The following is a 15,603-nucleotide window of genomic DNA, read 5'->3' as shown; positions in this document are numbered from 1 at the left end:
GTCCAGGGCTGTTTTTCAGTCCCAGTCCGGCCCTGGCCATAAGCGCTGACAGAAAAGACAGAAGGAGACAGGGATATTGTACATCCAATTACACAATGAGATAATTTTTTATATCTGCAATTTATAGTTAATTCAAACACAATATTAGCACTGTATTTACATTAATAAGTGACCAATGCCCCTTCACCTTTATCACATGCATTTCAGGACATGTTTGTAGGTTGAGGAGTTATAGATAGGAGTTATAGTAGCAGTCCTAACAACAACCTTTGGATATAGTCGAAAATTGCTAAGTTAATTTAGCAAAAAAGTGAATTGTTTGTTATTCCTGCAGGCCACAAACACTATAATTGTCCAGATCAACCTGTGTGTACAGATTGTAATTATGTTTATAGTTTGAAATGCACTTGCTCTTCTTTCACATTTCTCTATTTGTTTTTGGTCGTTTGCTGAAAGCTGGCTGCTCTGGACCACACAGAATGTAAACTTGAGATAACAAGAGGGAGGGCGTTTACTGGTTTGGGCTGAGCTGTTGAAGTTGTCAGTGTTGTCAGAATTCGAGAGCTCTGAGCCGCTGCAGTGGAACAGGTTTCTGTGGGCGTCACCTTTGGACTCAAATGCTTGCTTCACTTGCGGCTGTCATAAAATGCTGTTACACAGACACAAGCAATACTCGGCATTCCGAAGTGAGTTTGGAATTGACAGGCCTTTCCCCCTTAGTGGTGAAAATATTTGCATTTGACATTTAGCATTATATGAGTGTCACTCCAAGAATCTCTGTTTTGATCTGCTTTACTTTTTTTATTTGGTTATGTTCAAACAAGTTTATGGTCTATGTGTCTGTCATGGCTGGACCTATCCACATGAAAAAAAAAACTCTCTCAAAAGTAAAGATACTACTCAATACGATGTGCTTGAAGGCACGATGGAAGGACTTTCAGCCAAAAGATGAATGTGTCAGGTTTGTGAATCCAATCACTTCCAAATAAATGATACGGGAAACTGTGCGATGAACACTGTCCATGTCCCGAGAGAGAGAATGTATGGATGGCCCCGCTCTAGCGACAGTGTTAAAGAACGCATGGCTCTGCCCGCCGCAGAAACGTGATCAAAGCACCAACACGTGCACCCCACCGCCATCCATAGTAGAGGAAAATAATTCAGTCTGGTACACTCTGTAGGAGTTAAAGCTTAAGGACCACTGCTGTACTTAACATCGCCATGGGAGTATCTCAAAAGATTCAAAGATTTTTTTATTTGTCGAATTTGTGAATGATGTAAAATTATATTTCTCTCATCCTTGATTGTGGAACGGAAGGGTGGGGAGTCAGGGTTGGGAGCGCAGGGAAGGCAGGGAGGGCAGGGAGTTCAGCTTCCTGATGACCTGGTGTATGAAACTGTTCCTCAGTCGACTGGAACTGACCCATAGATTCCGCAGTCTCCTCCCTGAAGGCATTGCTTTGAAGAGACTGTGTGATGGTGCGAAGGGTCCCTGGCGATTTTGACGGCTTTGCAGGTGAGGCGGGTCGAGTACATCTCCTTAATAGAGGGAGAGGAGCTCCGCAGATCTTCTCCGCTGCTCTCACGATGCGCTGGAGGCTCCTTCAGCAGGAGGCAGTGCTTGTGCCGTGCCACACAGTGATGGAGCGGGTCAGGATGCTCTCGATCGTCCCTCTGTAGAAGAACCACAGTGATGGAGCTGGTCAGGATGCTCTCTATAGTCCCTCTGTAGAAGAACCACACAGTGATGGAGCTGGTCAGGATGCTCTCTATAGTCCCTCTGTAGAAGAAACACACAGTGATGGAGCTGGTCAGGATGCTCTCTATAGTCCCTCTGTAGAAGTTGCACAGAACAGAGGCTGGGACTCTGGCTCTTCTCAACTTGTGGAGAAAGTAGAGACGCTGATTACTTTTCTTTACCAGTGATGCAGTGTGCATGGTCCAGCCCTTGACCGGCACTTACTGAGAAAAAAACTGCTCTTATTTACCTGAATTTTTAATTGTCATATTTATTGCTCTGTTTTATTGCCTTGATGTTTGGTGCAGCCCTGTGAGGCGACTTCTGTTGTGATATTGGGCTATACAAAACCATTAAACTTGAAACTTGAAACTTATTGTGGGTTGCTTGTATCCAGTACTTGGTATACATAACATGCTACAGTGCTTTTTACTTTCATTAGGCCCAAAGAGCTTTACAGCAAGGAACCACTCACCCATTCACAATCTTATTCAGACACAAATGTGCACAGACACTGGAGGCAAGGTGGGTGAAGTGTTTTTCCCAAGGACACAATGAGTGTGCCTCTTCAGGAGCTGGGATTCGAACCCCAGAACTTCTAATCCTGAGACAACCCGCTCTACCGACTCCGCCACTGTTGCTACACATCCTTTAAGAGCTCAGCAATTAACAATATATTTTTGAAAACTTCCCACATACACAGGGCTACAAAAATCTACATCCTTCATGTACAGTATCTCAACCTGTACCTTATAGGCTATATAGTTGCTCGTTGTCTTTGTGGAACATGCAGGGAGTGTTTTCAGGCCCAAGTCACAGCGACTAACAGACGACAGCAGTATCCATCTGTCAGTGGTGGCCTAACAATGCGCCGGAACAGCCCCTGCGCCTCACCTCCGCACTCACAGACACCTGCTTTGTTCTCCGTCAAAACAACAAGGCGTGTCCCCATGTCAAACTCAAATTATGTTGTTGTGCACCACACCACATTCTAGACGATCTAATCCTTACTGCCGCACCATCTGCCCCACACGGGACAGTGTTTCCCAATCAGGGGTGCACAAACCTGAATATCATCCAGTACATGTAAGTTAGCTGGAATAGGGTGCTCCTTTTTGTTACGTTATTATTTTTTAAAGTATGTAAAAAAAAAAAAAAAAAAAAACGTATGTAGGCCAGTTAGCAGTGTGGCTAGTCTGGGAGATGTTTCAGCCTTCGTTAGCCTGTTCAAGGTCTTTCTGTGTAGCCGTTAGCATTTAGCCGTCAAACATCCCAAATTATGATCTATATTTTTTCAGCGAGTTAGAAGTCATTTATGAATACAGTTTTTTTTGTTGTTGTTTACTTATAATTAGCATATAAAAGCCTCTAATCCGAAAATTGCTAATGATGGAGAAACCACATAAATTATAAAAACTAGCTAGCTAACAGCGCTTCTGTGAGTTCAATGGATGACTTTATGGTTTTAGGGATTTTTCACCCAAAAAAAACCTGAAATTGAATGAATACTCAATTTAATCTAGTGTGTGGGTGAAATGTTATGCAGTGTGTGGCTTTAACCTCTTAACTCCCGCCTGGACCGAGAGGATCTTTTTCCTTACATCGTCAGATTTTTTTTACATCATTTTTTGTTGGGTATTCAACTAACTTTTTTGTCATTTTTTTGTCATTTTTTGTCACATTTTTGTCATTTTTTGGTCCATTTTTTATCACATTTTTGTCATTTTTTTGTCATTTCTTGTCACATTTATGTCATTTTTTGGTCAATTTTTTATCAAATTTTTGTCATTTTTTGTCCCATTTTCGTCATTTTTTGTCACATTTTTGTCATTCTTTAATCAAATTTTTATCATATTTTTGTCATTTATTTCGTCAATTTTTTCGTCAATGTTTTCTCACTTTTTTGTCACATTTCCATCATTGTTCCAGTTTTGTTGCTATTTTCACAGCTTTTTCCCAGAAGCTTTTGGACTGGGGTAAAGCCAAACTGGAGAAAATGTGCTCGGTTCAGGTGGGAGTTAAGGGGTTAAAGGGACAGGCCACCTTTTCTCCATACTGAGATACGTTCTTACCTGAGCTTAGACGAGTTGATGCTTACTCGTCTAAGGTACGCACAACTGCCTGTGAAAGAGCTAGCTTGTACCTTCCAACTTCACCCCCGTTTGGAGCCATAGGAATACATTGGGAGAGGGCAAATGCTGACAACATCTTTAGTCGTTTTGCGTGACTGAGGGCACGCACAAAGACCAGACAGGTACGCATCAACTCGTCTAAGCTCAGGCAAGAACATATCTCAGTATGTTAAAACGGTGGCCTGTTCCTTTAAAAATGTAACTGTAAAAACCTGTTTGCTGCTGTTGACTGTTTTAACCTGTAAACACGAATCTAACAAGAGGTGTCTATGTCATGGGAGAATGACGGGCCTTTCGCGCGCTGCCAACTTTAGCTAATTCGCACCCTCTTGCGCCGCGCCGCCGTGGGACCTCCTGGCCACTCTCTTCCACACCACCCACACGTCAATGGAAAAATAACTTACGCCGCCAATCAGGCCATTCACAAAGAGCTGCAAAGAGGCCGAGAGGAGGCGACCGCGATAAAGCACTTCCAGTCAAGAATACTCCCACATGGACTTACTGTAGTAACGCCTTAAGGCCTGTTGCGTACCGCTATTTCATAATGACGCTTGGAATGTTAATCTACGGCAGGATTAATATAACGCTATGCACTGCGATCCGGTGCTTGCCATGTGTAAACGCGGAGCCTTCATGTGAACGCGACAAAACATTCTTTACATGTGGTTGAATTGACAACAAAGCTGGATGAAATTGAGCTGAAACCAAGCGTGGCTATACACGCGTTAGCAGGGGCGGACTGGCCGTATGTCCATTCTGGAAGAGCACAGAAGGGCCACTGGCTCTAGGGCCACTGGTTTGGCCTCTCAATTTTCTCTTTAATCTCTAATTTTACGCCTTAACCGAGCTTTGCCCAAATCTAAAAGCTCAAAAGAAAAGCGCCAAAACAGAAAAAAACGAAAACGAGGATGAACACGGGACAAAAATGTGCCGTAAAAAGCAACAAAAAATGTGACAAAAACGTGGCATAAACGTGACAAAAACCAACAAAAATATGACAAAAAAACAACAAAAAAGAGACAAAAACACAGCAACAAAGCAATGAAAAAAGCAACAAAAAAGCCACAAAAAAGTGATAAAACACAATGACAAAGCCACAAAAGTAATGAAAAAAACAACAAAATCATGACAAAAAGTTGCAATCACTCTTGTAGGTCTTAGCTTTCAAATGAGGCGTTACACTGTTGCTCTCCAGTTCAGGAGAACTTTTAGATTTGGGTAATGTCAATATGTATTTGTGCTGTGTGCATTTACGCTAATTTGGGCCACACTGGTTAGAGTCCAGGGCCGGTTGTAAGTCCCAGTCCGCCCCTGCGCGTTAGCAACTGCAGCCTGTATTGCTTAGGAGAATTACTCCACTCATACTCCACTCAACTTTTGGGAAACGGGCACCCCAAAACATAAATCACACCGGGCCCCCATAAAAGCTAGAAACGGCCCTGCGAAGTACTACTCAAAACCAAATATTCAGGGGTTAAATGAGTCGATTGCCAAAAGTGACTCACGACTCTGTGGTAAACGCAGCCAGGTTTCATTTTTAGAAACGAGGCCAGCACTTGGGAAGTTTATTTTTGAGGTCGACCGACTCAAAAGTTGCAGGCCCCAAAAAAAAAAAAGAAAAATTGGGTGAAATGTTATGCAGTGTGTGGCTTTAACCTCTTCACTCCCGCCTGAACCGAGAGGATATTTTTCCTCACATCAGATTTTTTTTTCCATCATTTTTTTGTTGGGTAGTCAGCTAACTTTTTTGTCATTTTTTTTTCATTTTTTGTCACATTTTTGTCATTTTTTCGTCATTTTTTTAATCAATTTTTGGTCAATTTTTTGTCACATTTTTATCAAATTTTTGTCCAATTTTTTGTCAATTTTGTGTAATTTTTTGTCACATTTTTATCACATTTTTGTAATTTTTTGTAACATTTTTGTCATTTTTTCGTCCATTTTTTCGTCATTTTTTGTAATTTTTTGTCACATTTTCGTCATTTTTTGTCATATTTTTTGTCACATTTTTATCACATTTTTGTAATTTTTTGTAACATTTTTGTCGTTTTTTCGTCCATTTTTTCGTCATTTTTTGTCATTTTTTGTCACATTTTCGTCATTTTTTGTCATATTTTTTGTCACATTTTTATCATATTTTTGTCATTTTTTCGTCAATTTTTTTGTCAATGTTTTCTCCCTTTTTTGTCACATTTCCACCATTGTTCCACCCCAAAACATAAATCACACCAGGCCCCCATAAAAGCTAGAAACGGCCCTGCGAAGTACTACTCAAAACCAAATCTTCAGGGGTTAAATGAGTCGATTGCCAAAAGTGACTCACGACTCTGTGGTGAACGCTGCCAGGTTTCATTTTTAGAAACGAGGCCAGCACTTGGGAAGTTTATTTTTGAGGTCGACCGACTCGAAAGTTGCAGGCCCCAAAAAAAAAAAGAAAAAAAAAAAGAAAGTAAAAGCGTGTACATTATTAAAGGAACCGTCCCATGTAGCAGAGCTTATAATAGAAACTGGACACATTAGTGAGAAAGCAGGCCTTACCGAAAGCATAAAACTCCTCTGACTTCTCACTTACTTGTTTGGCATTCTCTTTTAATTGAAGACATCAACTCCCTGAAGTCCGGTATCCAGAGGTGAAGTGTGAAACAAGGGACTGGCCCATGGGGAACGTCCTTGGCCTTTCTCCTCATGTGGAGTGTAATCAGAACCGATGGTGATCTGCAGTCTTTAAAATGACAGGTTACTTGTTTGGCAGGTTTAATAGTAAAATAATGCTCTGTATTTAACCAGCGTCTTATATGATGCCCAAACTAGCACTCATTTCACAGATGACTATGCGCTCCTGCCCTGGGGCTGACTCATGTAAACATTTCCTGTGCCAGCAGCCTCTCGCGCAATCACTCAGTCAGGCTTGTTCAATCAAACTGACAAGGGAAGCGAAGTGTCTTTTCCTGGTTATATGTTGACACCCTCAGCCACAATGTGACCCTATACAGGTTAGATAAAGAAGCAGTTGTTAGTGGGTTGTAAAAGAAATTTCTTAAAGGAACAGGCCACTGTGTTTCCATACTGAGATATGTTCTTACCTGAGCTTAGACGAGTTGATGTGTACCTGTCTGGTCTTTGTCCGTGCCCGTGGAAGAGCCTGGTCGCTTCTAAGTTCACCCCCGTTTGGAGCCATAGGAATATGTTGGGAGAGGCTAAAGATGTTGCTAACAACATCTTTAGTCGTTTTGCGTGACTGAGGGCACGCACAAAGACCAGACAGGTACGTATCAACTCGTCTAAGCTCAGACAAGAACATATCTCAGTCTGGAAAAACGTAAAAAAAAGAACTGAAAGTAATCCCAAACTTTCCGGGCTGTAATCATTCAAAATCACTAGACCAGGGGTAGGCAAGTGTGTGTCACGGAGGGCCGATTTTCTTCATTTCCAAAACACCAAGGGCCGAAACTCACAATTATAGCCCAAAGTAACGCACTTTTTCCTCTACAAATATAAGTTTTGCTCATGATATATGACCTAATGGGGCGTTTTGCTGGAAAATGTGGAAAATATTGACAGTATTTTCCACATTTTAGAATCCTTTTCATGTATTTGGTCTCTGATTTATGAATAAATGTTTCTTCAAAATTCTCTCGGGGGCCAAAGGTTTGATGCTGGAGGGCCGAATTTGGCCCCCGGGCTTGACGTTGACCTACCCCTGCACTAGACCAGGGGTGTCCAAAGTGCGGTCCGGGGGCCAAATGCGGCCCTCAGACCAATTTTTGGTGGCCCTCTGCCTTCTTGCTGTGAAGCGGGACACACCATCAGAGATAGTCCTTTTTATTTGAAATGTAATAATTCTACACAATTCTAACCAAACAACTAACCTTTTACTGTGAGACAGAGTTGGCATGAAGGTTTTGAGCAGAGATAAAGGTGTGGGCGGCGCAATTTAAATCTCTGCTAGTCAAAGGTTTTGCGGCACTAACCACCGATCTATGGCCCTTCACCCTGCGTACGCTTCAGTATGCGGCCCCCCATGAAAAAAGTTTGGACACACAGACATCTCCGGCATCTCTGGCATCGCCCATATATGGTCATGTTGGAAAACAGTTCAGGGGGAAAACAATTTGGAGAAAAATCTAAACTTTCTCTAATTATTCAAAAACTACTGTAACAAACGCTGAATTATGAATATAGTTTCTACTAAATAAAGATACAAAGACAGGAGCAAAGTGGTTCAACAGCCCATAAATACATAAAAAAACGAAGAATGCTAACTTGATGCTACATGTTAGCATCGGACTAATGCTAACGGTTAGCTAGCGCTAGCTACAACTGCCGTTTTTTCACTTCGACTGAACAATCTGCTGTGAGAAAATATCCATATGGGCCCGGTTTACACCTGACTTTATTTATGTGATAAATAAGTTCATATTCCACCAGAAAATGGCTAAAAAGAGGGAAAAATTGTGTTTCTCTAAAAATTCTATTTTCCCCCTCGGCGAGGCCACGCCCCCTTCTACGCGATGCCGTCTGTATCTATCCCCACTGTACAATGTAACCAGCCGTTATAATCATTTCAGCTGCAAAATTCCACTAAAACATGCAGTCTTTTCAATCAAAAATCCATCATGATTCACTGTTTTATACAATATCCTTATTTATCTTCTATATTTGCTCACTATATATATATAGGCTAAGTTGGCATGATGGTAACTTGTCACTACTACCTTGTCACTACTACCAGCCATACTACCAGAATAAGGAGCCTCCAGCTCCTTATTCTCGCTCGTCCAGCTCTCCCCAATGCCCTCCTTTGTCCATGAAAAGTCTATTTTGGTGTTTCACTCCGGTCTGGCTGGCTGTGTGCCTCAGCAGCAGCAGACGACACACTGCAGCGCAATGAGAAAGTCCTGTGAGTTCCCAGAATAGAGATCCCCCGTCTCCCAGTCTACGCATACCTTACAACTTTTAACACTTTGGACTTTTTTTTTTAACTTCTTTATTCCCCGCTCTTGATCCGCTCTCCGCATTGCCGGCGCGTCGGTTCCGCCTCCGCAGTGCGTTCGTTTCCGTGCCTTCACCTGTTGCGCACGCACTCTCTGTTCTTTCTGTCAGGTGGAGATTATCCACGAGGGGAAAACCGACACACAACGCGTTTGCTCCGGAGAGATTCGGATGACCCAGGCACTGAAAGCGAAAGAGTTTTTGAACTAAACTATCGCCACAAGCTGGTTTTCATTCCACGCGTTACTTTCAGCTTTGACGATCTGGAAGCGGTTCTGACTGACGGGACTGTCTGACTGCGCCCGCGCCACAATGTGACACAGCAAGGAGAAAGTTGAAAGTTCATGGTGGGACCACGGTTTACTGGTAAGACGTTTTGGACTTTCTTTGGTCGTTATTGATGTAACGCTACGTTCTCCCTGCTGTCAGTGGTATTGTCGCCAACTCTCAGCCTATATTCAGTCCGTCTGCTTGTCTTTAACTATGCAAGTTTTCAAGTTGTAAACAATCGGGCATGGTGATGAAGACGACTTGACCGGGAATATTAAATGGATTTTTTTTTTTTTGGCTTGGTCTGATTTAGCCTATCACATAAAGTCAATTTAAACGCTAGAATAAGTTTTTTTTATTCGCGAATATCCCCGTCTTTTGAATTTGTATAGGAATGTGGTTGGCTTATCGGTGTAAAGAGTTCTGCTACAATGTTGGGCTGAAACCACTAATCGATTAATCGACAACTAATCGATTACTAAAATAGTTGTCAACTATTTTAGCAATCGATTAATCGTTTTCTAGTGAACACAGACTACAATAGAGCAAAAATGACATGACAATTATGTATTTTGGATGAAAACCTACTTTGTTTTTAAAGCAGTACTAAGTAACTCTTGCCCCTAGAGGCCATAAGCGCAACTGCAGGTGTAGTAGCAAGTTATGATTTTTTAACTTATTAATTGTCTTGGAGAGTAAATACTACGCTGACAGGAAAGGCGAAGGGAGAGAGGGTTACTGTGCATCCAATTACACAATGGAAATATATTTTTTCACTCAAACTTGGCTGTAAATACTGTTTAAAGTGACGCTAGCCCGCAGTTAGCTTTGCCCGTTAGCATGTTAGCTTCTTCTTCGTGATTCCATTAGTGTGTATTGCTTTCTCCGCACCGGGGGCAGTCAAGTTGCAAACATGGTTTTCTGGCCAGAGACACCAGGGGGAGATGAAAGACCCTCCAATCATCCCATAAACACTTGTTTTACCCCCACAGGGACTACGGAAAGGATTTATTAAGGTAAACACGTTACTTAGTACTGCTTTAAAGTGAGGGTCTGCAGTGTTTTGTACATTGTAAATTTCATAAATATCTGTCTTTGCCTCGTCCAATCAGAAAGCAGAATTAGCACAAAGAGCCTCCTACAAATGTTTACTTTAAGTTTACTCCATCTTTTGTCCTCAAGCGGCGCCACTTTAGCTTTATGTGGTCAAAAAAATTCAAAAAATACAATTTCCAAGCACCTTTCACAGCCAAGCGATTAATCGATGTATCGTGAAAATAATCGGTAGATAAATCGATTATCAAAATAATCGTTAGCTGCAGCCCTACTACAAGGAAAGCGTAGCCTAACTGTATTTGGTTTATGTCACTTTTTGCTCTATTGATATTATTCTTTATCCCTGTATCATTTATGTTATGAACGTCCAAAATAGTAACAAAACAAACTTTCGTGCCGACGATACGATACCGATAGAAAGTTGGGCTGCATGATATGAGGGAAAATCGCGATATTCGATATTATTCGATGTTAGGCGATATTTTACCAAACCGTTTCAACACATGTGCGCCCCATTAGCTATAGGCTACATTTGAACAAAAGTGAAGCCAATTTTTTTGAGATGTATCGTGGCAATTTTTACAGCCTATTGCGTTGTCTGCTATAGAGTACGGGAATGTGACGTCATATCGCTAAGCATTATGGGATTAGCAGCAATTGTAAACTAACGGAGATTTTAAAAGTTAAAATACTGGACTTATTGCTCACATTAAAACACTTGGAGACCACAGTGAGTTAGATGTATTTACCAGCAGTGACTCAGCAGCTAACGGAGCTTTTTTCTCCACTTTTTATACTGTTTTAATCCAATGAGTCTATGGAAAATGTATGCTAACAGCTGCAAAGATGGCGGATCTCCATGGTAACTGTGGATTTTCCCGAACTCTATTGCGATTAAGATAACTTTGCGCTATACTGTATTACGCAGCCGTTCTGGAAAGCATGTACACCAACCCCCAGACATGGTACCAACACATGATTTAAAATCCATATATTGATCGAGCAGTTGTTGCATTATATATCAGTTACGAGCTACATTCACCCACTTACATGTTTAAATTTCATAGCTATTTTTCCCCCGTTCCAACCATTATTTATATCTTATTCTCGTGCACACTCCCGCTGCCGTGAATCATGATCAACACTCCCCAAAATGATCTGTATTTGGACCGATCCCCTGTCCCATGACGGCAGGGTGCGTGTACACAAACTTGCCTTTTGTTTAGAGTGACCCTGGCATATCGGTCTCTCCATCCCTCTATCAGCAGACGGAGGTAAACAGCGTGGGTGAGAGAGGGCACACGCAGGAGACCGAGAGACGAGAAAAGGGAAATGCGACGCCTATTCAAAAGTAGAGACTAAACCGTGCCTAACTAGGACTAAAGACTAAACCAGGAGCAAAACGGACTTGATTAAGAGCCGCAATTACCTGACTAATGGATATAACGCCGATGAGGTGTTCGCCAGTGTCATATCAATCCTGAATGCCCTGTTTTAGAGTATTTGCAGCTTATTGGAATAACAATTCATTCACCCAATCATTGCAAAGATCTTAAAGGAATAGGCCACCGTTTTTACATACTGAGATATGTTCTTACCTCACTTTAGCCAAGTTAATATATCCCCGTCTGGTCTTTGTCCGTGCGCTCTGTCACGCAAACGGAGCACATACGCAGCCTCTCCCACATGTCATATAGCTCCAAAAAAGCTCACGATAGAAGCTACCAAGCTCTTCCACGTGTTCCCTATTTAACTAAAGTTACGTGAAGTGTTTTCATGCGAAGTATATTTACACAGAAATGTAGCATGTGGATAATGTTTTATCATTTTATAAAACCGAGGTTAGAGGCCTGTATGCATCAGCTGTTGCCGACCATTCACCAAAACATCCGGCGAAAATTGCGGAAGTAAAAAACAACAGCAATCGCTCGCATTGTTTGCAGCTGAACCTAGACCTGACTAACTGCAGCGACCTCAGATCAGAACAGTTTGTTAAATTCAGTTGGATTTTTGTTTCAGTTTTTGTTGTTGTTGTTATTTGTTAAGGCCCAAAGTGGGGTTCTAACTTGGCCCTTGAAATGTTTGTATTCAGCGCTGAGATTTGTGTCTACTTCGCTGTATCTACTTTTATTAAGTTGAGACTGCCATCATCTGCCAAACTAGCTAGAACTAACAAATAAACATGCATTTCTTAACAAACATGTCTTCATAAACAAGAAAACAAGTAAAACACCATTGCTTTCCACTCTTACCCCGCTATTACTTTCCATTTTAGCCCATTTTAGCTCTCGAATGTCCTAGAATGTGTCGTCCGTTTACGTGCTCTGAAAATACTGAAATACACCTTTACAAACTCCCCGGAGGCGGACAGGCCATGCTCATATGTTGCACATTACAGTCCGAGAATACTGGAAGAAAGTGGTCAGAATTTCTGAAGAAGCCAGCGTACCACCTCGAGCACCTGCACCACAGTTTGAGAACCTTTCGGACTCTAGACTGAAAGTGCCCGTGTTGTCCTGAGATGTCGGGAGTTTCTTCAGTCCAGGGCTGTCATTAAAGCATGTCTGTGTGTTGCTTCATGACTTGAGTCAGGCTGAAGGAATCCGTGGGGCTGCAGCGGCACGGCCGGATTACACGCCTGGAGTGCTCTGTAGTTTGTGCTTGAATTTGTCATCGGTAACAGGGGGATAAATTCAGCAATGATTGAGGTGATGGCGTTTGCTTCCTGGTTCATTGTCCTGTGGTTTCGTATTTGACGAGAGCGTGCCTTGCCTTGATTTGTTCAGTCGTGATTATTGCTGATATGACTGTTGGTAAATCCTTGGCACATATTTCAGATTCATCGTTGCAAAACCTTCCCATGGTTTGACTGCAACACTGATTTTATGAAATGTTGTGGCTTGTTTTGTAACTTAATTTGAAGTATACTCAAACTATAGTACCGTAGTCTTAATGTTTTTATGTACTTTTGCTCATTTACTACAGGAAATGCAAATATTAATGACTAGATGATTTTGCCAGCTTTGACTTTTCCTCGGGGCATTCATCCTATGTATGAATATAATGCTAGTGAATGAGTGAGTTGATCGGAGGGGCCAATGGTGCCGATTGGCAGCACTGCTTCCGTCAGTTTACCCCAGGGCAGCTATGGCTATAGAGGCTAGCCAAGTGAATGATAGATGAGCAATATATCACCAAATTATAATTATCACAATATCTGGCTTCCTCTGGGTACTGTGTATGGCTGGGTATTGCCAACAACTTCACAATGTAATACGTATCCCGATGCAGAGTTCACGATACTTTGTCGCGATTCAAGTTTGTCGCAATAGAGCAGGGGTAGGCAACGTCAGGCCCGGGGGCCAAAAAACGGCCCTCCATCATCAAACTCTGGCCCTCGAGATGATTTTGAGAAATATTATGATCTTTAAATGCCTGTTAAAGTACTCTAGAAATGTTAAAAATACTGTCAATTCCTTGAAATGTCTTAGCGGAGCACCCTTTTAGACTATAATCCTAAAAGAATACTCTAAGAATACTAAGAAATGACTTAAATCTACTTGAATTAAGAGATTAAATCTAAAGATTGAGTGGATTTGGTCTGGCCTTAAAGCAGATAAAACCTATTCTTGCCAATGGAAAAATATATTTTACAGAAAAGTTAATTTGTTTGATTTCGAGTGGGATTTCTATTTGTTCCATTGGCATTGGTGTTTTTATCTGATCTTAGATTAGTTCAAACCGACTCAAATTTAACATAAAAAACCCTTTATTCAAGCGTAGAAAGTGATGATTTACTTCAATTGCTTCAATTGGAGGGTCCGGCCCTTGGTCTTTTGACGATGAAGAAAACCAGCCCTCCACTGAGCAAACTTGCCTACCCCTGCAATAGAGTGTCCATAATACATGATATATTCTGATATTCTGCTCACAAAATTGAGGTTTCTCTATTACTGAATATAAGTTCAGTGCAATTTAAGCCTTTTGTTGGACTAGTTCTGAGGATAGATGATAGCCTCGATATGATACGTGTAGGGCTGTCACGTTAACTAATTTGAAGTTCGATATATTGAGGCAGGAAAGTATCGCGATGAACGATATTATCTAACAATACTGTCAACTCTCAGGCATACAAATGACAGAAAACCTTTGTTCTAAAAGTGCAAAATCATATCCTAAAATACCACACAAGCTGCAATAAACAGGAAATATAATGTAGCTCAATTTTCTTCTGTTTTACAAGAAAAAATAGGGTGAAAATGCTAATAAATGAACAGACGATAGATATCGAGCCCAAAAATGGATTGTTTATCTGTTCTTTATTGAACGATAAGTCGATATAGTAATTATTGTGACAAGCCTCATGTGTGCATCGTCACGTACATAATGATATATTAAGATAAGATAAGATAAGCCTCTATTGATCTCACAAGGGAGAAATTTACTTGTTACATTCAACTCTTAGAAGCACTCAGCGTGTGCAAATAGGCAGAAAATGTGACAAAAATTAACAAAAAACAACTGAATAGTAAAATAGTGGTATCTCATGTACAGTGAGGGAAAAAGTATTTGGCTGACATCCAATAGGAAGTCTAAGGTAGAGCCCTGCACTCCCGCGGGAGTCCCGCGGGACTCGCGGGACCCAACGCAAAACAGTGCGGCGCGGGACACATTTTTAAAGCTCATTGCGGGCGCGGGAGGGGGGCGGGACGGCAGAGTGCGGGAGCGGGCGGGTGGGACAATAAACTGCTGTCCCGCAAACTAAATAATTTTTCATTTTCATTTCATTTGTTCATTCTATTTTGATAATGAGAGCATTAGTACCGCAGAATCACTGTGTTCATGCTCAAAATTGATACAGTTATAAGCTCCAGTCACTGCGTAACACGGACAAATGCACGCGCAATGAGTTAGTGCAACATGGCATTCAGCCAGACTTCACTCCACAGAATAAGCATAAAAAACACTACACTCACTGTGTACTCGATCTTCTGAGGATCCGTCGAAGAACTTGCTGCTCTTGCTCTTTATCCAATGATTCTCTCTCGTCGTGTCGTCATTAGCGCCATTTGGAAAAACTTCTTTTGCATAATCCACAACAACAGGCCTGTGTTCACCTGCCCCGCGCCCATCACAGCTTGTTTTACATGTTAAAAGTTGTAAATAAGCCTTATTATCCATGGTGTGGCTACTGTAACCACGCGTTGTTGTTGTTGTTGTGCGAGGCAGCGTGAGAGATGCATTCATGGACCGTAAGAAGTGCGCACTTCTGCCGCCGCTCCTCAGGTGGCCGGCTTTTCCTCCTCCTGCGGTCGTTCCTCCTGATGTTTGGGAGCCAGTTCCTGCCCCCCTATTGCCCCCCCCGCTGGAGAACCCCACTGTTATATATTTGTCCACATTTTCCTCACGTTTGTG

The 15,603-nt window shown here is 41.8% G+C and overlaps 1 protein-coding gene across 1 annotated transcript in view; it reads left to right on the top strand.

The window, feature by feature from the left end:
* Positions 1-9,084: 9,084 nt before the first annotated feature.
* phldb3 (pleckstrin homology-like domain, family B, member 3) overlaps positions 9,085-15,603 on the top strand; it is a 57,013-nt gene continuing 50,494 nt past the window's right edge. Inside the window, exon 1 of the mRNA XM_079561905.1 lies at positions 9,085-9,228. Within this exon, the coding sequence (XP_079418031.1) occupies positions 9,207-9,228 (22 nt within the window). The 5' untranslated portion in view covers positions 9,085-9,206. The remainder of the gene's footprint in view (positions 9,229-15,603) is intronic.

Source organism: Gobius niger (genome assembly GCF_951799975.1).
Source record: "Gobius niger genome assembly, chromosome: 8".
Taxonomy (NCBI): domain Eukaryota; kingdom Metazoa; phylum Chordata; class Actinopteri; order Gobiiformes; family Gobiidae; genus Gobius; species Gobius niger.
Note: the sequence above shows the minus strand (reverse complement) of the source record. Positions and strands in the feature narration are given on the sequence as shown.